A 21,294-nucleotide genomic window follows, 5' to 3' on the forward strand; every position below is an offset into this window, starting at 1 on the left:
TGTGCTTCCTATTTGTTCTATATTGCATTTGAGCCTTGCTCTGTACAAAAGGGGTTTAATGTTTGTGCGTAAAGTATCGTCCAAAATTAGCCTGTGCAGACCACACAGGCTAATCAGGGACGACACTTTCCGCTTTTATGATATTTTTCGTTTACAGTAAGTCTCCTCTTAGCAAAAATCTTGTTTATGCGGAAAGTGTCGTCTCTGATTAGCCTGTGCGAACTGTCCAGGCTTATCTGGGGTGACACTTTGCGCAATTGCATTAAACCCCCTTTTCACAGAGCGCGGTAAATTTGATTGTTGATCAATTATTTGTACTAATTTATCAGGTGTATATGACAGGTAAATTTATGCCTCAAACAATTTGCAATTTGGCACTGACAACGTACATGGCAACAACTGACGGATTAAATGATAATATCTCTTAGATGCACCGGTCATTTCGCCAAACACTTTATTGAAACGTGTATGGAGTAATGCAGAGATTATTGTGTGTGAATCAGTTAGGTATCAACACCAGAAAATAGCAACAATAATGGCGAAACGAAAGAACGCGATACAACGCGATACTTATTAATTACGCATAAGTGTTAATTTTAAACAATCGATAAGAAATGCTCTGACTACAAAAGATAACATTCTATGTTAATGCAAAGAGATATTGTTACTTGAAACAAATTAACTTATTTATAATAAGAACAACATACTGGTCTTCAAAATGTGCCTGGAAATGCTTAAGAAGTTGTAAAATATTTAAGGGACTGAAAATGGAGCACACTATTACGGAAAACGTTACAAGGGTCAACAGCACTGGACACCTCGAGTCTGTTGAATCGCTTGAGGACCTCAATGCACGGTATGCAGACGCTCTGCTACCTTTGACGATAACATTCGGATGTTTTACTGTTGTTGGAATCATGGGCAACCTACTAGTAATACTAGTGTTTTCTTTGAGTCCAGAATATCATCGAAATAACTTCAAAGTGTTCGCCTTGACGTTAGCGTATATTGATTTAATAATATGTTTAACTCTCATACCTGCCGAAACGGTCAAGCAACACAAGTACTTTGAATTCGGTCATGTGGCTACTTGCAAACTTAAGTGTTTCTTTAATGTGTTTGGAGCAAGCTCATATTGCCTGGCATTACTTTTCATATCCGTGGACCGTTTTCGAAAGATTGTGCTACCGTTTAAAAAACAAATGACTCCAAAAATGTCGATGTTTATCCTACTTTGCGTCGCATTTTTGTTGCCGATTCTTCTCTCAATTCCCGGTACTTTAATGTGCGGTATTCGCACAACGGCAAAAGTCAACAGCTTTGGTACAAACACAACGATTTACCTGTGTGAAACCGAGAAAAGTTTTGAAAAGTCTGTATGGCGGATTATTTACAAGTGGTCCTTAACGACAATCCTCAGTGGCATTTCATTCGCATATTTGATACTGTACAGTTGTCTGATCTTTGTAGCGTATAGGCGACTAAGTGAATTTGACAGTCACGTGATTTGTGCTGCCCCGCGGAGGGGAAAGGCGAAGTTTTGTTTCGGAGCATTTAGGCGAAGGTTGTCTTCTAAGCAAAGTAGTAAACGTAGTGCTCCCTCACTTCGAAAAACGCGTCTCATACCAAGAAAAACATTAATATGGCTTATTTTAACTATATTCTTCATCATAACATATGTTACTCATTGTATTTTATCATTGCAAGTTGCCAAAATTGAACAGATGATGCCATATGAGTTCGTCATATTTACTTTCTTTTACAGAATATACCTTGTTAACCACATTATAAATCCTATTGTGTATGGAATTTTCGTCAAAAGGTTTAGGGACTCTTGCATAAGAATGTTTTCACATATGTGCCGCATGTTTAAATAGTGTGCATTATTTAATGTTTATCATTAATTGAACACACTTGTGCGAACGAGTTTGCATTCAAAACATAAACAAACGTTTTAATATGTGAATATTTGACAGAAGAAATGCTTCTAGCAAAAAATATCCATGCTAAAAATAAAGTTGGAATAAATCCTGTCGGGATAATAAAATTACATCATTTGTTTGCTACCCAAAACATTTACTTTGATCCGTTCACTTGTTTTGTTTTTTTTTCAACAAAAATGTTCATCAGGAAAGTGTTTTCGTTCTGAAATCGCTTTTTAAACCATTTTAATTTAGTTGTTATTGTTGATGATGTTAATTTTATGTCAAGATGTGAGATCATGGTGTTTATTTAAAGGTGCTTCATTCTTGTTTAATTGAGTCGCGTTCTGAGAAAACTGGACATAATGCATGTGCGAACAGTGTCGTTCCAGATTAGAATGTGCAGTCCACACAGGCTAATCAGGGACGACACGTTCCGCCTTAATTGGATTTTTGCTAAGAAGAGACTTCATTTGAAAAAAAAAGGTCATACAAGCGGAAAGTGTAGTCCCTGATTAGCCTGTGTGGACTGCACATGCTAATCTGGGACGACACTGTTCGTACATGCATAATGCCCAGTTTTCTCAGAAAACGACTCAATTACTAATAATAAATATTTTAATATTTATAACGCCATATTGACTGATAATCAAAAATGAAAATTATGTTTTGTTTGACAGTGTGTTGGTTTTGAAATTAAATAATTAAAGTTATACAGTTTTCCGTTTTAGTTAATTGATCGTTTCATTTGTCACAATTCTTTTGATAAAATTATATGTCTAAGGGTTTCTATATCAATTGCACAGGAATATTCATTTGTATCAGGGTTCAGTACTGGTAGGTTCGAAATCACATTTGGGAACACAGGAGTATTTTGTATGCAATTGTTTTGCATTAACTGTCCTTTGCAGAAAGCATGAAATCGACACTTTTTCAATAAAGTTCTATGCACGACAACAGTTCTCATTTTTTATGTACAAAGCATTTAGTTTATTTATGTGGAAACGCTTTTTACAACCATTTGTTTGTTTTTAAATGTTTTTTTTATTATAAATGTTTTGCTAATAAAACATGGTATTTCTTACGTATGACCAAAATTGTGATGTTCTGCCTCCATAAAATGTCATGGTTCGTTTCCTTTGGTAGATTTGTAGAGGGATTATTTACAATTTATTATGGGTAGAAAAGTCACTTAGCCCTAATGCCTCATAATGTCAGTGATCTTCCTCGACCAATTAGTGTTGCAAACTTAACCCATTTATGCCTAGTGGACTGTCCCATCCTTCAAAAGTGGATCAATTTATTTCCAAAATTAGGGATTTCTAGTATATTTATTTCTATATTTAGAATATTTCTTACAGAAATCCTTTAAGCAAACAGCGCAGACCCAGATGAGACGCCGCCTCATTTGGATCTACGGTGTTTACCAAGGCCTATTTTCTAGACGCTAGGCATAAATGGGTTAAAGTCCAGTTCAAATACTATAAAGCAAATTGTATCGTGGCTTTTGCTTAAACGTGTTCCAGAGGCACAATTTGCGCAACAATTATTAGTATAAAGTGAATAGTAATTCATTGACTCCAACCATAGCTGGGACCGGTGCAAACATAAGTGTGATCTAAATAAGTTAATATATGTAAATCCTTTAATAACATGCCAGTTAAGAAGGATATATTTATATTCAACGGACACAATAACTTTAGGTCAAATAGTGACATGACGAAAGAGCACATGCACACAAAATTGGTCAAGTGATACTTTGTAACATACGCATTAGGTTTTCAGTGTGGGTGTATGATAAGCATATTGCTACTTACTTTAATAGTTTAGCACACTAATGATCGGATATCGATGATTACAGGCATAGCATACAGTTTAGTAAGGCAAAAGCAAATCTTTATTTTTGATTGATTGCTTTTCGGCTTCGTTCACTTTAGCAAACAGCGTAGGCAACATCGAGTTTATTTATTTTTTTGTTTTTCGGCTTCGTTCACTTTAGCAAACAGCGTAGGCAACATCGAGTTTATTTATTTTTTTGTTTTAATATATATATATATATATATATATATATATATATATATATATATATATATATATATATATATATATATATATATATATATATATATATATATATATATATATATATATATATTAAACATATCGACGTACATGGTTAACAATAAAATTTTAGAACCACATGTATGGGATAATTTACAATATTTAGTATAATCATTGAGTAAGTTTTCGCATTTTGTGGCTGCAATTTACTTGCAACATTTTAGTATTTCTTATTTATCTGTTAACGTCATACTTGCGATCATTTATTATTACAACAGAGGGTATTGTTAAAGAAAAAGGTCAATGTTATATTGGATGCAACAAAGGATGCTGCCACAGCTTTCTTGTAATTGGTTTATAATTGTGTTATTAAATTGCAACTTAGCGGTTGAAAAAGTTTAAGACTAATAAGATTTAATTCAACAAGATTCCTGCATACCTTTTTCAAATTAAAGGATATGTAACGATACACTTATTCCAATCCCTATGTGAATTAATGTTAAAAGCAACATCTTGAAGGATCTTAAATGCACCCTTTTGTACAAAGAGACCGCATAAACATACCTTTTCTTAAAGGGTAATTTATTCTTTTTACGTGTTTTGACTTTCGTACCCTTCAGTTTAATTCTAAAGGAATGTAATCCACCTCAGTAAAATGTTTTATTACAGTCTCTAGCTTCATTAAATTTGAGTGATTTAGTAGTGAACTCAATTTTTGTTCCTGTCAATACATAAACAAGATAAAACCAGAACAAGTGTATACGTTACTGTATAGTATGTTGACTTATTAAGAAAGTATAGCCTTATATATGTAATTCTCTAAAGAAATGTAACTTGATAGGTCTAGCTTAATCAGATTTAATGTCTTAGTATCCGATAAATTCGCCAATGTCATGATTATACTCATAACGATCATACGGACAATCATTATCCTTAGAACGTATCATCCGATCTCGCGCGTTATAAATGTTGCCCATAATACTTCTACATGAAGTTATTTATCTATACACTAATTAACGGAGCTCCTTACATAAATAACGATTGTATCAAGTCAGTTTTGTACGAAAATCTTTTAATCTATATATTTTTCTTATTTCGTATTTACACATGCGTTTATAGTTTATTATATTGTAAATTTAAGAGATTGGTATTTGTTTGAATGCACAATAATGTTTGTAGTCGTGTAAATTTAAACGATCTGAAGACATGAAATCCATAAGTACGTATGCATACAAAACACGAGTCATTTCAAAGCAAGTGTTTTATTTTATTTATCCTCATGACAAAAGTCTAAAACAGTTTCGTGTCTAATGCACCGTATTACTGATGGTAGAGTTAATTCATTTGCCATGACAAATGTATGTACATACTTGATTAAACTGATTATTTTTGTTCAACGTAATGTAACTTAGGGGAAAATAGGGTAACACCTTATTATAAAGTATTATGAGCATGTAAACACATGGTTCTTCGTACAAATGACACACTGATTGCCAGTAGGTTTGCCCGAATTACTGCGTTTTGAACTTAATTCCGTTAAACAAAACATTCTATATAAGCGGAAAGTGCCGTCCCTGTTTAGCCTGTCTACGGGATAATACGGAACGGCTATCTACGCACCTGCATTAAGTCCAATCGGCTTATTATATTTTCTCAAATATGTCATCACAAAGATTTCTCGACTCAACCTAAACTATTTGTTTCACTAACATCATTGCTGATTATAAATGAGTTAGCCAGAATACGCATGTTTAGACCGACTTTACACAACATTTCGTTTGCTGAGATTTTTGTGCATATAGGTTCTTTTTAGTAATGTTTTCAGCAATAGCATTGTGTGCTTAATGACTGTAGACACAGATTGATTTGAAATATCATCTTTGCACTTCGGCATCGATGTTCTTTATGAGAAACCACACGATATGTATTTAATTTGATACACGCATTGAGGACACTTATGTAATAAACGAACAATATGTATTATAATAATTCAGTGGCATGTATTACAACTGTTTATGATAAAACATAAATAGATCTGGACAAGGTTTTCTTTGGCATATTCCTATTAATCACGAATGTATTAGCATTCGATTAAATTAGTTTAAAGATATATACAAGTAATTTGTTTTTCTTGATTTTAAATAGCGACCTCATCGGTTTAGGAAATCTTTCTCACTAATTTTTTTTTATTTTAACAATAATTTGGCTGCAGGATTAAGTGCATAAAGAACCGAACGAAAAATCTTTATTAAGACGACAGACATAAAGTGCAACAAAAAAGATATGAAATGTATTTTTGATTGTATATTTGTACGAGTGATACAAAGAACTGCCTCCGCAAAAGTAAAGAAAGAAAGATGTTCAAAAAAGAGATTCGGTGTCTATAACAATAATCTGCAATTTGATGGGAAAACGTTAAATAATACATATATCAATCATATGCTTAGGAGCAATTGGCTTAGCTTGAAATAAAGCCAATTCAAAAGATAAGCCTGATAAACAACTGATTTTAAATGCAATTCAAGAAAGATATGAGGCCAAGGGTTGTAAAGAAAACTTCCCCATCATTTTATTGGCTGTGTATAAAGGTCAAAACGTGATATAGAAAGCTACGCCAAAAAATAAATACGTATGCATACAAACCTCGAGTCATGTTAAAGCAAGTGTTTTGTTTTATTCTCAGCTGCTCTTGTTTTTTAGGGATGACTCATTATCGATATATAGGTTCTGTCCTTACAATATTTGTATATATTTACAACTCCCAGATCACTATACCAATTGTGCAAACTATTCTTTTTTTAACTGTAAAGAGGCCACTCGAAGAATTCGTTTTCAAAAATGCACATGACAAAATTGCATTGAACCATAGTCTCTCAAGCGCGATCCACATCGGTACACGAATTTATTTGGCAACACTTTTGCAAATATGTTAATCTTTAATTGTGTTCTGACAACTGTCAAGGAAAAGCATTTTGGAATAACTCCAATTTGCAGGCTATAGAAACTAAAACTAATCCCATATATATTTCTGGATTAGTCTGAATTAATCAGAAAGTAAACTCGCGTCTACAGTGATCTTAATTAAATGTACATATGCATTAATAAAATGAAGACAGACAGTGCAAAACGTGACACGTGTATCGAAAACTACACACGCACTTTTAGTGTTCTACTGTCGTATGTATCGGAAATCAATTAAAACGATAAGAGAATATGTTTCAAATTAATATTTTACAAAGAAATATGTTTCATCTATAAAATATATAAAAATATAAAGTTGGCGATGTAGCTACAGAAAATTGAATCATAAGAAAGATATATGGTATAGGAAAGATAGAAAAATATCGTGCGTTGACATAACACAATTTGTTTAATATGTAAACTAAACATTGAAGTTATGAATAGGGATACGTTCAGACATGTTGACGAATATTGCCATTGTAAAGTAAGCTACAAAATACGCATTCATTATGTTAAATTAACACTGTTGAAAGCCAAATAATTACTCTACAAACACTTGTTTAACAAAATATTGGTCATAAATAATTTGGTTGAAGGAGTAAGTGCGATATTATTGCCGGATGCATACCATTAAAGAATAACAATCCACAGAAAGTACACTCATATGCTGCCTGCAACGCAACATAATAGTACTGTACACAACAAGTCACTACAACAATATCTGGTCGTAATATTCAGTTCGTTTAGCGTTTCATCAATACAAGAAAATGTTTATAATATGTCTCTGTCTTTTCAAACATTTTACATTATTCTTGACAACCAATTAGATTCAGGACACGTATTCCAATAAAACAATCAAATCTAGTATACCATCATACGTCTTATATTCGGTGCAATACAATTATCAAAATGCAAAATCTTATCAGCAAATACAAGTGTAAGGTATATTCCATCAGGCGAATCAAGCGAATAACAGTACACTTTCAGATTTTAATTGATAACATAATGAGCGAACGAGAGAGTGAATTGCAACAGTTCTGGAATTCAAACAAGCCTATAAATCTTCTTTATGTAATTTGATATATCATTGTTGATGTTGAAGACGCTGATCTCATTAAAGTAGGAACTTTATTCAAACAGCTTGACGGTGATTTCAAAAGGAAAAGTACTTGCGATTGTTTTGTCTTTATAATTGGACCAATATTGCAAAATATTTTGAAATATATCTTTGAACGACTTCGAGAAAAAATAATACACACGTTGATCACGTGATAAAGGAAATAGTTTCTTATGAAACATGTGAACAAAACAAATTAAGTATTGGCTCAACTCTAAATGCATAAAGGTTTGGCGTTCAGTATGAAGTCAATGTTCAACGGATGATTGAGTTGGCTGAAAACCCATGCCGATGTAGCATCGGGGTATGGAGTTTACCACTCCGGCCACCATATTTCTTAACTTAATATGGACGCCATACTTATCGAGTCACTGACTCCATTGTCCATACCAGACCTGAGGATGAGACAATACACATATTAAAGAACCACTTTAGTGTAGTTTGCAATGTATGATGTTTTAGAATTCAAAGTAGTGAATTTGTCTGACAATACCGACAGATATAAGGGTAATTAATCTTATAAGATCTATAACATCCAACGTCAACACAAATTCTTAGAAATTGTATCTTTGGTACTCTCGGCATCATGAGTATGTACTTAGTGTTACCAAGGAAACCCATACATGTAAACACACCAAATGTTATTTTCAGAGGGAGCAGAGCATTGGCATATCGGCTGTTGAGATCATCCACGGAATCTACATGTGTTGATGTTTTGATGTGCATGTACCGTTGTATTCATTATCAAACAGAGTAAGTTATAGTCATAGTTTAAATGCTTTATTATTTAAGTCACAGCCTATCGTTTGGCAGTGCATCGTGTAATTTAGAGGACATTGCATAGATGTATTGAATCAGTCAATTTAAAAGGATTGGTATGTGATTACAAACTGTTTAATCATTTTTAAAACGAACAAAATCGGTATACAAACGAATCGAGGCTCGTTATATCAATTCTTCGTAAAGCCTTAATGCATCCATTGGAATAGCAAACATTAAAACATTATCTGGATATATATATGGTGGTAGATCGTTGTTGTTACTTATAATGTACAATACGAGTTTATCTATCATCAGACAGATATAACAGTAACATTGTGCACCAACTGTAACCCATAAAACCATAGATTTGTTTCTCAATAATCCGGTCATACAGGTGAATGAAGACAGACGCAATTAAAACCTGATTATCAGGATTAAATCTATCTATTGTGGAAATGAAATCTGTGATATATGACAAAAACACAAGGGCGGACTTATCATATTGTGGTGCAATATTATGTTTATAGAAGACTTCAACCTACATTCTGAAGCGTCGATAAATTTTTCAATACACGACGGATTTCATGGATAAATCTATTGTATGTACAGTGCTCACATAGTCTGGTTGCAAGAAGCAACCAGCACTAACACCAGACCGAAATGCATTACACTTTATGTAAAAGATCATTTTAAACCATTTAAAACGAACTATAATACGCATTTCATCGTACATTATGTTCCAGCGGGAGGTTAGCATCTATTCCGGAAATGTCAGTTATTTCGTCCATTATACATATGTCTGAAGTATATCTTGATGATAATGGCGAAAGCATTGTATTAATGCCAATCAATCAGGGCGTTTATGCTATTGTTCTATCAGATAAGATTTTTTTGTAGTTTTATATAAAACGTTCTTCCAATTTGTTTTCTCTACTTTTGCTGTAAACTTATTTTGTTCTTTAATATTCTAGATATTAGTTTAATCGTACGCAATCAAATGAATGCTTTCATATTACGACGGTATTCCGAAATAAATGCATAAATGTCGAAGGACATAATAAACTGAAAAATGGATAAACATACACACAGACATAAATTTCTGTTTCACCCGGTTAATAATATGATTGTACGAAGGCGTACTATATTTGACTTAAATAATTTAAATATTGGTATATCGGGAGAGATAATGATATTTTTTCTTTCAAATTACTGCAAACATGTTCGCATGAAGCATAGAGTAATACTCAATGTCAACTCAACAAGATATTAGTACCATAGCATTATCAATCTCACCAATCCGTTAACACGATATTAGTACCATAGCATTATCAATCTCACCAATCCGTTAACACGATATTAGTACCATAGCATTATCAATCTCACCAATCCGTTAACACGATATTAGTACCATAGCATTATCATTCTCACCAATCCGTTAACACTATTTTAGTCATAATACTTTTAAATAAATGTTATTTTTTTACTTTGTTTTCGAATCATTGCATGATAACATTAATCTGTTTGTTTTAATTAATTATTTATGTCTGTGTGCGAATGCGATTTATTTATTTGTATCCATAATCATAATTGTTTGCACTCCACTACCCTATTAGACGTATTCATAAAACAAAATCTGCAACAAAGATATTTTTTAGACGCTGTGATTAAATGGATGAGTCATTCTAGTTTGCAATTAACATGCGATTTAAAATTATACCAATTACTCTTACATATACATACACTTTAAATAACATAAACGCGTAAGTTCATTCGTTTTCGTTAGCACAAATCGTACCATAGGCTATGTTGCATTTCACTAATAAGCAAGTAAGCATTCTGAAGACAGATAAGCAAAAATACCAAAGGGAGTTTTTAGAGGTCATCATTATCTAAGCAGATGGAAGTGTTTCGTCAAGTGACTAATTTAAAAGTTTTTGCCTAAGTCACAACTCATATATATATGCGTGTCTATAAATCAATACACATATGCTGAACGAATATATATGTAAACAGACTGCTTACTTAAGATATAGGCTAACATTCAAAAAGCGAGAAAATATGACAAATGTTTTGCCATTTTGATGTGATTCAATTTTATAATGAATTTATTCCTTTAATAATGAACGATGCGTATCCAAGTTGCTAATATACACAGCACAATACGTTTACAATAGCAGTAGTATGAGTAATCGATTAATGAAGCAAACAGTTAACAAAAACCTTTTTTATGAGTCAGTCATGATAGTCTTGTCTGTGACAGTTTCAGAGGATGCGTATCCTATCGATCATAAATGAAGAGCATTGAACTTTAATGTGCTATTTATAGTTAAAGCAGTATGTCAAAGAGATCCTTAAAGACTTGAATAATGTATTGATTTTGAAAATAACTTAACACTAAAATATTAATTTATGTGAAATACATTTGCATTATTTATATAAAAACACGAACGAAACTAATTATTAATGTTAAAACACTTCAGTGGTGTACCGTGTGGTCGATTTTGTACACATTCGGCTATATGTGTTTATCTTTTGACCCTATATTATACACACGCTTCATATAGCACACAAATCATATTTTAACTTGAAACATATTTCTGACTAATTCAAATATGATGTTTGTATATTTGACTGATGTATGTCCCATTTTAACAATTTCTGCAATATTATTTTTCAAAGTTATTTCGGGGTGGAGAGGGCTATGCTTATTGCTTTTGTTCAATTGTACACGGTTCAACTGAAGCAAGCCCTTAACATTTGGGGAGAACTTCTGCTGTAAGTCTAGCCACATAGGCGTGAGATATCAATTTATTTTAGGCAAGTGCTTCAGTATACAAGGTCCCTCTGGTATCAGTTCGCAGTACATTATGGACAAAAAAGAAATACATATGCATTTTATGCAGATTTTTGGTAGGGAAATATACTAATGGAGTTGATTTTTAACCGGTTTTGTTCTGCAATTTTCCGTATTTGTGGCGTTTATGTAAAGGAGTTTTTCCAGCGAATACATTAATGAGTAGTGTTATTTCTATCAATTATAAGATATAATCGTTACAAACCTGAACTCTCCGTCTGCATTACGAGCGTCTTTTGTAACTTGAGCAATCTAAACTTAGGACTAAATTATTTAGCTTATGTGTGTTGCTTATGGCTAATAAGCTAAAACTCACAATATCAATGTTCAAATTGAAGCCACTTCCTTTGTTTGCTACATACATTAATAATACGCTTTTAACAAATTTGACAATCAAGTGCTTAAACAATTAAAACATTCTTTATTTATTGGATAAATTGAGAGGTATTTATCAAGCGAGGATAAGAAAAGTATTTATCCTATTGTGTCATCAGCATGTGTGCAACATAAAGTGAAACGTATTTACACGTTGTAAAACGAATCGAACTACAGTTGTGTTTTGTTGTATGTAAAAATCGTCCACATTGTAACTTAGCATCTATACGTAAAAATATAAAATCGAAAACAATACATTGAAATGTTCACGCGCTTAAACATTAGAATGTGCAGTCATTAAAACTAACCATAGTATGATCAAATTATACTGATGTTTGAATTGTATAATTGTATAGTAATATGGTAATTAGTGATACTATAATAATTCCTTAAGCCGTTCGTATAATTGGCCTTTTAAGTTATAAATGATTTATCATTTTATTAAATGCATTTTAAATTTACTATTTTGCTATTGAATTATCAAACTGTGTACCCTTGAGGCTACTGGGCAACACACGTAAAATGCAGCATATTATCGGCGATGTCATTCAACCTACGGTAACCCGAACAATAACTTAATAAAATATGATTTACCAAACAATCAGAACAAATAAATTTCGTTTACCATAATTATAAGCCATGTAGATATGTGTTACTTCATAGAAAACAGAAGCTTTATGATATGCGTTTATGCAGGATTTTCGATGAAATATTTTTTAAATAATAAATGAATTAAAGCGAATTTATCAGTTGTTTAAACAACATTGGCAATGCAGTTTTGCTCTTCTTTTGTGACAGTACACACTTCATCTGAGTCACTTTCATCAATATGAAAGCGGAAGCTTTGTGAATATAGCGATGTTGTCCATTGCAAACTCAAGTGCTTCTGATTATCAATCAATTCTATTGACTAGTGGATGTTTTTCTCCCGATTATTTTTGTGGAGTTTCATTATTTCTACATAATTAAGTGTTTCCGAATTCTCTTTATCTAGTCTATCTTTACTTGTGATTTCGTTTGATCACACGCGAAGGGAATACAGACGTTAGATTAAAAGCAGTCGCCTAAATTAGCGGATTTGCAACATCAGTTTTGTTCCACTCACAATTTCTATAACCATTATGTGCGGCATATTACGAAACGTTTGATATAAATAGTGTGGTAACACATCTTTTCTTGATGATAACATCTGGCTCTCAATTCAAATTCACATAACGGGTACACATCGGTTAAAGTGTTGAATGGAAAAATGTTTACTAATAATTGATTTCACGCGAATGATTTCACTAAGAGCTGTCGAAAACTCATTATTTTCCTCTAAGGGAAGCCTATGGTTCAGCAAACGTTGCGTATCTGTGACTCATAACGAAGAGGTAATGATAATTGAAACCCTAAACGTTAACCCACATTAATTGTGACTGTTGCGAATGTTGGTGTGGTAAACTTTTTTCCTTTTCTAAGTTATGTATTAGTTGTAAGGAAATGAAGCGTTCCTTTAGAACAATAAGGCCTATTTCATACTGAATTACTGAAACTCTTGTTCACATATTACATTAATGAGCGTTCATATTTTGTGAATATGACGTAAAATGCAAGTAATATATTCTTAACAGACGTCGTTGGTTCAATTTTGCTTAATATTGTATTGCTTCATATCTATTCAATTTTAAAGGGTATAATGATAATTATGTGTTGAGTCAGACAGCTTTAATAACGCTTAACATTCAATATTAAGGTTCATGGGGGGGATAAAATTCATTAAAACTTCGCTTAGATGTTTCTTCATTGAATGTGGTACAATATGGTCAAACTATATATCATTTTAAAGCTAAAGACGGATAGAATAACATAAACACATTTTTGACATTCAATATTTGTGTGCTTTATGCATATTTTGGTTTAAAACCAATACTTTTTTACACTTATTTAAAAAATCTCAATCTAAAGTTAGGAAGGATATGCACTACCTTAAGTTGAATAAATACAAAGCTATATGCATATACAAGGTCAAGTTAGCAACATTTCACATAAAATTATTGTCATAAAACAACAAATGAGTTTTTATTCAACTGCCTTTTTTTGGATAAATATCCTAAACATAGTTCTAAAAATAGCTAAAACGTAACTACTTTTTAAAAATCCAGGTATGGTGGATAATAAGAGTCACAATACTATTTCAAAGGCTTAACAATTTTGTTATTTACCTTTTAACCAAATTGCAAATTTTAAACCATCTCAAATTGAAATAGATTGCAGACGACATATAAAATTGTAAAGGAATATAAAGAAATTGGCAAAACGATTGATTTTATATTTCGATTACTTCTACCCATTTGAAAGCGTGGCCATCGCTGTGATCCGTAGAAAAACGTGCAAAACAAATCGGTCGAAACCACGTGCAGTGGTGAGAAAACCGGGTATGTGTATACACATACTTGAGATAACACATACTTATTTTGACAGTTGGGTGGCAACTAGTAAAACAACTATTAACATTAATCAGCAAGAGATCGCACTAAATAGCAGAAATGACCACGTAGGGATATCATCACTTACCCTATTTCAAATATTTTCCAGCTGAAAATTGTCCCCCACACGTCTTTTTTAGTTAATTTGTATTGTTTTTCTGCAGCCGAAGTGCATCTCACAGAATATCCATCCAACTTCCGTTGTTTTCACTTTCGTTCCGTTTAAAAGAATTATTTCTACTTTTAGATTGTTAAAGCGATGTATTATTATATATTATCAATAGAATAGTATACCGTGATGAATTGAATTGTAACGTATCGATCTTTCTGTCAGTCTGTAAGCGTACTATTTTATGCGCAATAATAAAGTACATGTGATTCGACAACGATTGTAAACATTGGTGAAATGCTTCTTACATAGTTATTCTTTTGAGTGTTTATGAGGTCTGATCGTGCAGTTTGCAAATATCAACGGAAAGATTACAATCCAATGCATTTGTCATCGTCAACCGTTTGGAATGTCAATTAGGCGATGAGTGAGTTTTTAGCATGTTTCTTTCTATTTTATTAATTTAAAAATGGCTGCCCCCATGGTGATGAAATGACATGTGTTCGAGTTTTGATATTTCTAGATATGCAAACTTTTTTTACTATTTAAGCGTAACTTGCCCTCGTCAATGTCGATATTATTCACTAGTTATATAATTTTCCGCCGAAATACGTGGAATAAACATGATTCAGATTTTTGAAAATAATGTATATTTTAGTGTTAAAATCGCTGTGTATTTTGATTGATTTTGTGGATGTTATGATACGTTGATGTACAAAATTGGTAGCAGTTTGAAGTAAAAACATCCATTAAAGCATATATGTATACATTATCAATGTGGCACACTTCCTTTAGTCAAATTTGAGTTCAATGCTAGGGGTCCCACATTTTTCAAAATGAAGCCTCTACATGAACCTTAAATATATCTTTATATGTAATTACTTTGTTGTTATCACAAGTGTGTGCAATTTTATTGTAAAAGAAACATATGAAGTGGTTTTGCCGATATTTATTGCAAGTGTACAATATCCTATCCACTACTGATAGAGACAGAACTCTATTACAACGTATACAAGGTAACAACCAATGGCTTCGTTACATTATCTTGATAAATATAAAATTATTATTATTATTTCAATATGCCATAACAATCAATTTGCAAAAGTAATCTTTAATTAGTAAGTTAAAACATTAAAAAAAAATTATACCAGTGCAATTATTTTCGAAAAATAATCCTTTAAATGTCTTAATAAAGTACCTTTGTTAAGTACAATGTACATTAAAGCAATATATAAGTTTAAGTGCATGTTTTATGTTAACGAAGATTTGCTGATGGTGTATATTGTAATCTAAAACTTTAAATGTAATTGAAAACTCAAAAATTTAATTTGGTTGTAGCGATTTTGGTTTTGTTTGTGATCAGTATCAATCAATTGTATAGCTTTAACATTTCAACACACCAACTTACGTTATAATACTGTAAAATATTTTCATATTGCAAAACACTTCAGCGGAAACAAAATCTTCACAATTGACTAATCGAGTGGAAAAATAATCATACGCTGCAAAACAAAGCAATTAACATGTGGTAGACACAGTCAAGTGACTGTAATACATAAGGGCCTCCTAATAAGTTGCAGTTGATTTCCGAAATAATTGAGATATTACGGGAAACTCAAACTTAAACTTGCTAGAAAATATACACGTTAATTGTACATTAAGCAAGAAGGTTAGAACAGCATAACGAATTTTCTTACCTCATGAAAAGCCAGCAAAAACGTAAAGAAAGTTGACAACGCGTTTAAACGTGTCGTACATAATTTTATTGTAAAAGTTATCCGATACAAGAAAACCGGTAAATTTACTCCGCGTCAAATTGATTCATTTGAGGACTTGTAGTCATCAAGCTCAGAATTGATTACATATTATTGGGTGAAATAACTTTACAACACGTTTACCTTGTCGAAAACACAATCAGCAAAGAAGTTGTGATAGTTTTTCCATTACAAGTGGACCAATATTTCTACAAGATTCTCTAAACCTCTTCACAAATATAGCATACACAAGCGGATTAATCATATGATTAACAAAATAAATCCTGAAGAAAAAAGAGAATGAAGCAAATTCTTCGGGTTCCATTCTAACTATTTTCCCCACTCTTAATGACAAAATAATATGCGTTAAGTACGTCACTATAAAGACAATAGTCAATATGAACCAAATTATTGTCTTTGTTGGAAAACCATGTCGTTGTAGCATTGGCGTATGACGTTTATGACTTCGTCCACTGCACTGCGTCACATAGTGTTTGCCATTGACCCCATTTTGGATGTCACTTATGCTGTTGTTTTCCTTTCTCATAGATAGGTCGTTAGTTGGTTCTATACTCTCATTGTTCGGATCAAAGATACCGGAAGTTCTTGCACAATCAAATGAAGAGTTGTTCCGCTGCAATGAAATAGCTTTGATCTGTTTTGCTGCAGCTTGCATAACAAATGTATACAGGATTATGTATGCCAGAGAGATACCACCGAGTGATAATATGAATATCCATTTGTAAATACTTCTCCATACTGATGCCTCAAACCTTTCTTCTGTTTCACATAGATGAATAGTTGTGTTCGTTCCGTATTTATTCACAATCGTCTTTGTGTTAATACCACACATGATAGTACCTGGAATTGCAAGACATATCGGAAATACTATTGCAACTCCAATTAGAACTTTCACCGCCAATTTAGGGGTCAGTTGTTTCTTAAATGGCTGCACCACCTTTCGAAAGCGATCCACAGAAATAACGAGTAATGCCAGACATGAAGACGAGGCTCCGAATACATTAAAGAAGCACTTAAATTTGCACTGTAATGCGTTTTCGAATTCAAAAAAGTTTCTTTGTTTGACAATCTCCGCAGGTATGAGGGTCATACAGGTTATAAGATCTATAACAGTCAACGTCAGTACAAACACTTTGAAATTATTCCTTCTGTACTCACGGCTTAATGAAAATACAATTAGTATCACGAGATTACCAAGAAAACCAAATAGTGTAAACACTCCAAATGTAATAGTCAGAGGAAGAAGAGCGTTTGCATAACGTTTGTTGAGATCCTCTAAGGATTCTACATTTGCTGAACTGTTTGTAAAGTTTGATCCGTCATCCGACAGGGTTTTGTAGACCCACATTGTCGAAGACCTGTAAGTAGTGCTCACATCATTAAATCAAACCGACAACACTTTAAATATATGCTTTGAATCAGTGTAGAATACAAGTACACTAAAAACTGATCACTTAACATTGTTTAGTTCCATGTTTGGACAATTTTACGATTATTCTTCAATGATACTATTTGAATTACTTCTTCATTACTCTAAAATTCGAGTTGTAAAGCAATATGAAACAAACAATTAAGTTGTATAATAATACATTTATAATTAAACGACGCAGAAACTAAGGAACTTATTGCCCACAACAGCAGTGAGCGTATTCTATGTAAACAGGTACCGCCATATTAATGACGTAAAATTAACAATTACATATGACGCTTAAGTTATTTACTATATTCTTCGTTCAACAAGAAAATCGGTTGATCTATGTGTCAGATTTGATTATTATTTTATTTGTGGTAATATAAAACATAGATGTTTATTAATGGCTACGCTAGTGACACGATGAGTAATGTGACCACGCAAGAAATGGTTAAACGATCTTACACTTAAATCAACAAATATCTAAATAGTGTAAGCTTCCTTATAAATATATGGGTATCGATCGTAGCTGTGTACAATTTATTTTTGTCACAAAGGACTGAAAAATAATGTTTATTAAAGCCTAAGAAGTTGTATGTGGCATTAAAAATGTCACATAAATGAAACTATTTTAAAATATGTATTCAGTGTGGATATAAATATTGATGCGTGAGCAGGTGATGTGATAATCTTTAAGTTTCCCTTTAATATAACTACTCATGTGATATATTTTAGTAATTATATGCACATGATTAAACTTGTTTTACATATATGCAGATATCTTGTGGTATCTGGGTTGAACAGGAACTCTCTTCTCTCCTCTACAGCTGTATTCACACATGCAGGTTTACCATCCAGCAGAGATTGTAACTGGAACACGAAACAACGCAAGATTTGTACTAGATTAAACATTATTTCCTATCAACAATAGTAATAAAAAGGTAAATAACACATATCAGATTAATTAGTTCGCAATATGCATACAACCAATACACTGCACGATAAATGACATGTTGTAGTTGTTAGAAATACTATGCAAGATACTGTCGTAGATTAAACTGTGATATTCAGAAAATAGGAGAGCACAACATGAATATATTTTGTTCACAAACGCAACTTTTGTTTAAAAATAATCCGACTAAACGGCAATTACGTAACATTTAGTGCCAGGTTATGAAGGCGATGTTACAATTGCTTTATCATATGACAGGCTGTTAAATTATTCAATAAGAGCTAAAATAAATTTGCTTATTTGCCTTTCACAGCGGGTGTACATTCTTTTTTTCCTATACAAACCTAAGCGTAGACGTCAGCAAAACAACCTATCATAAACCTTTCAGCCTTTCAAACAATAAATATTAATTTGAGAAATGGGGATAAGATAAGACCAGAACTTCACACCGGCTATAACCATTTTATCATTGAAACGCCTATTTACGTTCAGTATGATGTCATTTACTGGATAGGTTTCTGCATATATATGAATGCGTTATTGTTTTGTTAATAACCATTGTTACAAACATGTACGAATACATAATTTTGTTAGACAATACATTATACGAGAAATTATTTATTAAAATACGCTTTCGTAGGTGTAACCATTCTAGTCAAATGGTGGCAAAAAATGGTTAACAATTATAATGATATGTATGAGCATAGCGATTGGGTTTATGTAGTAATTTAAGTCAATATATGTTCGCTTCAATTTCATAGTAATAGCACCAATAGGCACATTTATCGATAGAATATACTTTAGTATATTCAAAGAAATTCGCAGATATTAAGCGTATCTTTATTAATACAATTCCTATTAATTGCTCAAATGCCAATCGTGTATAAAATTAGTTTTGCATATACAGTTGCTTGCATAAGATAATTACATAATTGCATAAAATCGTATAAACTATTATTCTTTTACAATTTTCATACAATTTGACACACATATTTAATCCGCGTGTTATGCATCCATTAATGTAATGGTAAAATCATATTTAAGTATGAAAACAGGTTGTACAGAATGTGTCATTTATTAATAATCTTAATTCATTTCCATTCTTAGAAGAATATTTTCCCGCAAAACATATATAACAAATCGTCCTACACGACTTGCTCAAAGCATTACCTACGACAACAGATCTTTTATCTGCGTTAAGATTGTAATTACTGGGTTTGCTGTTATATTCGGACTCTATACACTGTATCAGATGACCAATCGTGATTGTCATTATTGCTGTCATAGTTTATGGTTAAAATTGCACCGCTCTGGGCGAAATATAAGCAATATTATTGTTATGATCCTACTTGCTTGCATGAGAACGAAAGTAAAATCACGAAAAAGAAAGCGATTTTTCATATTAGTTGAAAATAAACAAATCACACAGATACCATCTTATCGTCGATGCATCCGCTATTATATTCATATAAACGCACACATTAATCATAAAGTCCAAATTATGATTGTGTCGAAATCCTTAAAAGTACATATTAAATTACGCCTTCAAACCATAGTGCCGAGAGCATGTAAACGGAATGCAAGCGATACCATTGTTAACAGTGAAATACAGCGTCATTCTGATCTCGTTTATCTAACGGGAAACAATTTGATTTCATTCCATTCTTTACATAGATGGTGATGTCACTACGTTAATGTCACCTCTATACTAAGACGAATCACATTCCCCTGGTTGTAGGAATTAAAGTGATATTATGGGCATCTAACAGTATATAGGTGTCTATCACAACCGTTGTTTATTTTTGGTGTGTCACTTCATATACACTTATATTTGTTAATGCAGCATCAACATACTAAAACAATATCCCGGAAAGAGAAAAATAATCCTTTTGAATATCGAACGTACTTTCGTTCTGACATCTGACGACAGAAATGATTCGATGTACGATGTGAGTCTAAATGTAGTTTTCATGCAGATTCGTTCATACGACACAAATACACAATTTTGTTTTACGGATCATTTCGGCTTAGAGGACTGGGTGAGTCATGTAAAATATCGAAAATAATATATATTTTTTATAAACAGCTAGTAGCAAAATGAGTTTAAGATAATTGGTCAGTTGCAACATTTAAACTAATTCTTATGACCTGTTAATTCTTTTCAGTTCAATTCGACAGTGAAAAATGCCCATAATATCACTTAAAGCTTCCGTCAAAGTAGTTCTGCGTATGAATGAAAATGTTAATAACGAAAGAAAAATGTTTTTTATTGTGTTTATAAAACGACATGTTGTTTAAAGAAATGTTGTTTAAAGAAATGCTATTTAATTATGTTTAAATGTGATTTTGAATCTCTATTAAGACTGATAGCGATTATCAAAAGCACGATTACCTGACCTACTTTCGCTTTCACCTTTCGCTCGTAAAAGAAGTGGTACTCACAATTCCTTTCGCGTTAGTACACAGGACAGTAAGACTGGTGTGTACACAATGATTACATTCAGAGCTCCATATCTGTTTGCTCTTA

At 32.4% G+C, this 21,294-nt stretch overlaps 1 protein-coding gene and 1 long non-coding RNA gene across 8 annotated transcripts in view; one reads left to right on the top strand and one right to left on the bottom strand.

Annotated features, from left to right (window-relative positions):
* LOC127838521 (uncharacterized) overlaps positions 1-21,294 on the top strand; it is a 104,026-nt gene that overhangs the window by 35,871 nt on the left and 46,861 nt on the right. The window contains exon 2 of the long non-coding RNA XR_008029840.1: positions 8,713-8,814. This is a non-coding gene — a long non-coding RNA (uncharacterized LOC127838521). The remainder of the gene's footprint in view (positions 1-8,712; positions 8,815-21,294) is intronic.
* LOC127838514 (D(1A) dopamine receptor-like) overlaps positions 15,563-21,294 on the bottom strand; it is an 89,637-nt gene continuing 83,905 nt past the window's right edge. For 3 of the 7 annotated variants that reach the window (XM_052366306.1, XM_052366307.1, XM_052366310.1), the window contains exons 2-3: positions 18,583-18,685; positions 15,563-17,762 (exon numbers count right to left, since the gene is read on the bottom strand). In XM_052366306.1, the coding sequence (XP_052222266.1) occupies positions 16,544-17,762; positions 18,583-18,656 (1,293 nt within the window). In that variant the 5' untranslated portion in view covers positions 18,657-18,685 and the 3' untranslated portion in view covers positions 15,563-16,543. Of the gene's footprint in view, positions 17,763-18,582; positions 18,686-21,209; positions 21,289-21,294 lie in introns of those variants that run through there. The other 4 variants (XM_052366305.1, XM_052366308.1, XM_052366309.1 and 1 more) reach the window with 3 other exon arrangements.

This window comes from Dreissena polymorpha, chromosome 7 (genome assembly GCF_020536995.1).
Source record: "Dreissena polymorpha isolate Duluth1 chromosome 7, UMN_Dpol_1.0, whole genome shotgun sequence".
Classification (NCBI taxonomy): Eukaryota; Metazoa; Mollusca; class Bivalvia; order Myida; family Dreissenidae; genus Dreissena; species Dreissena polymorpha.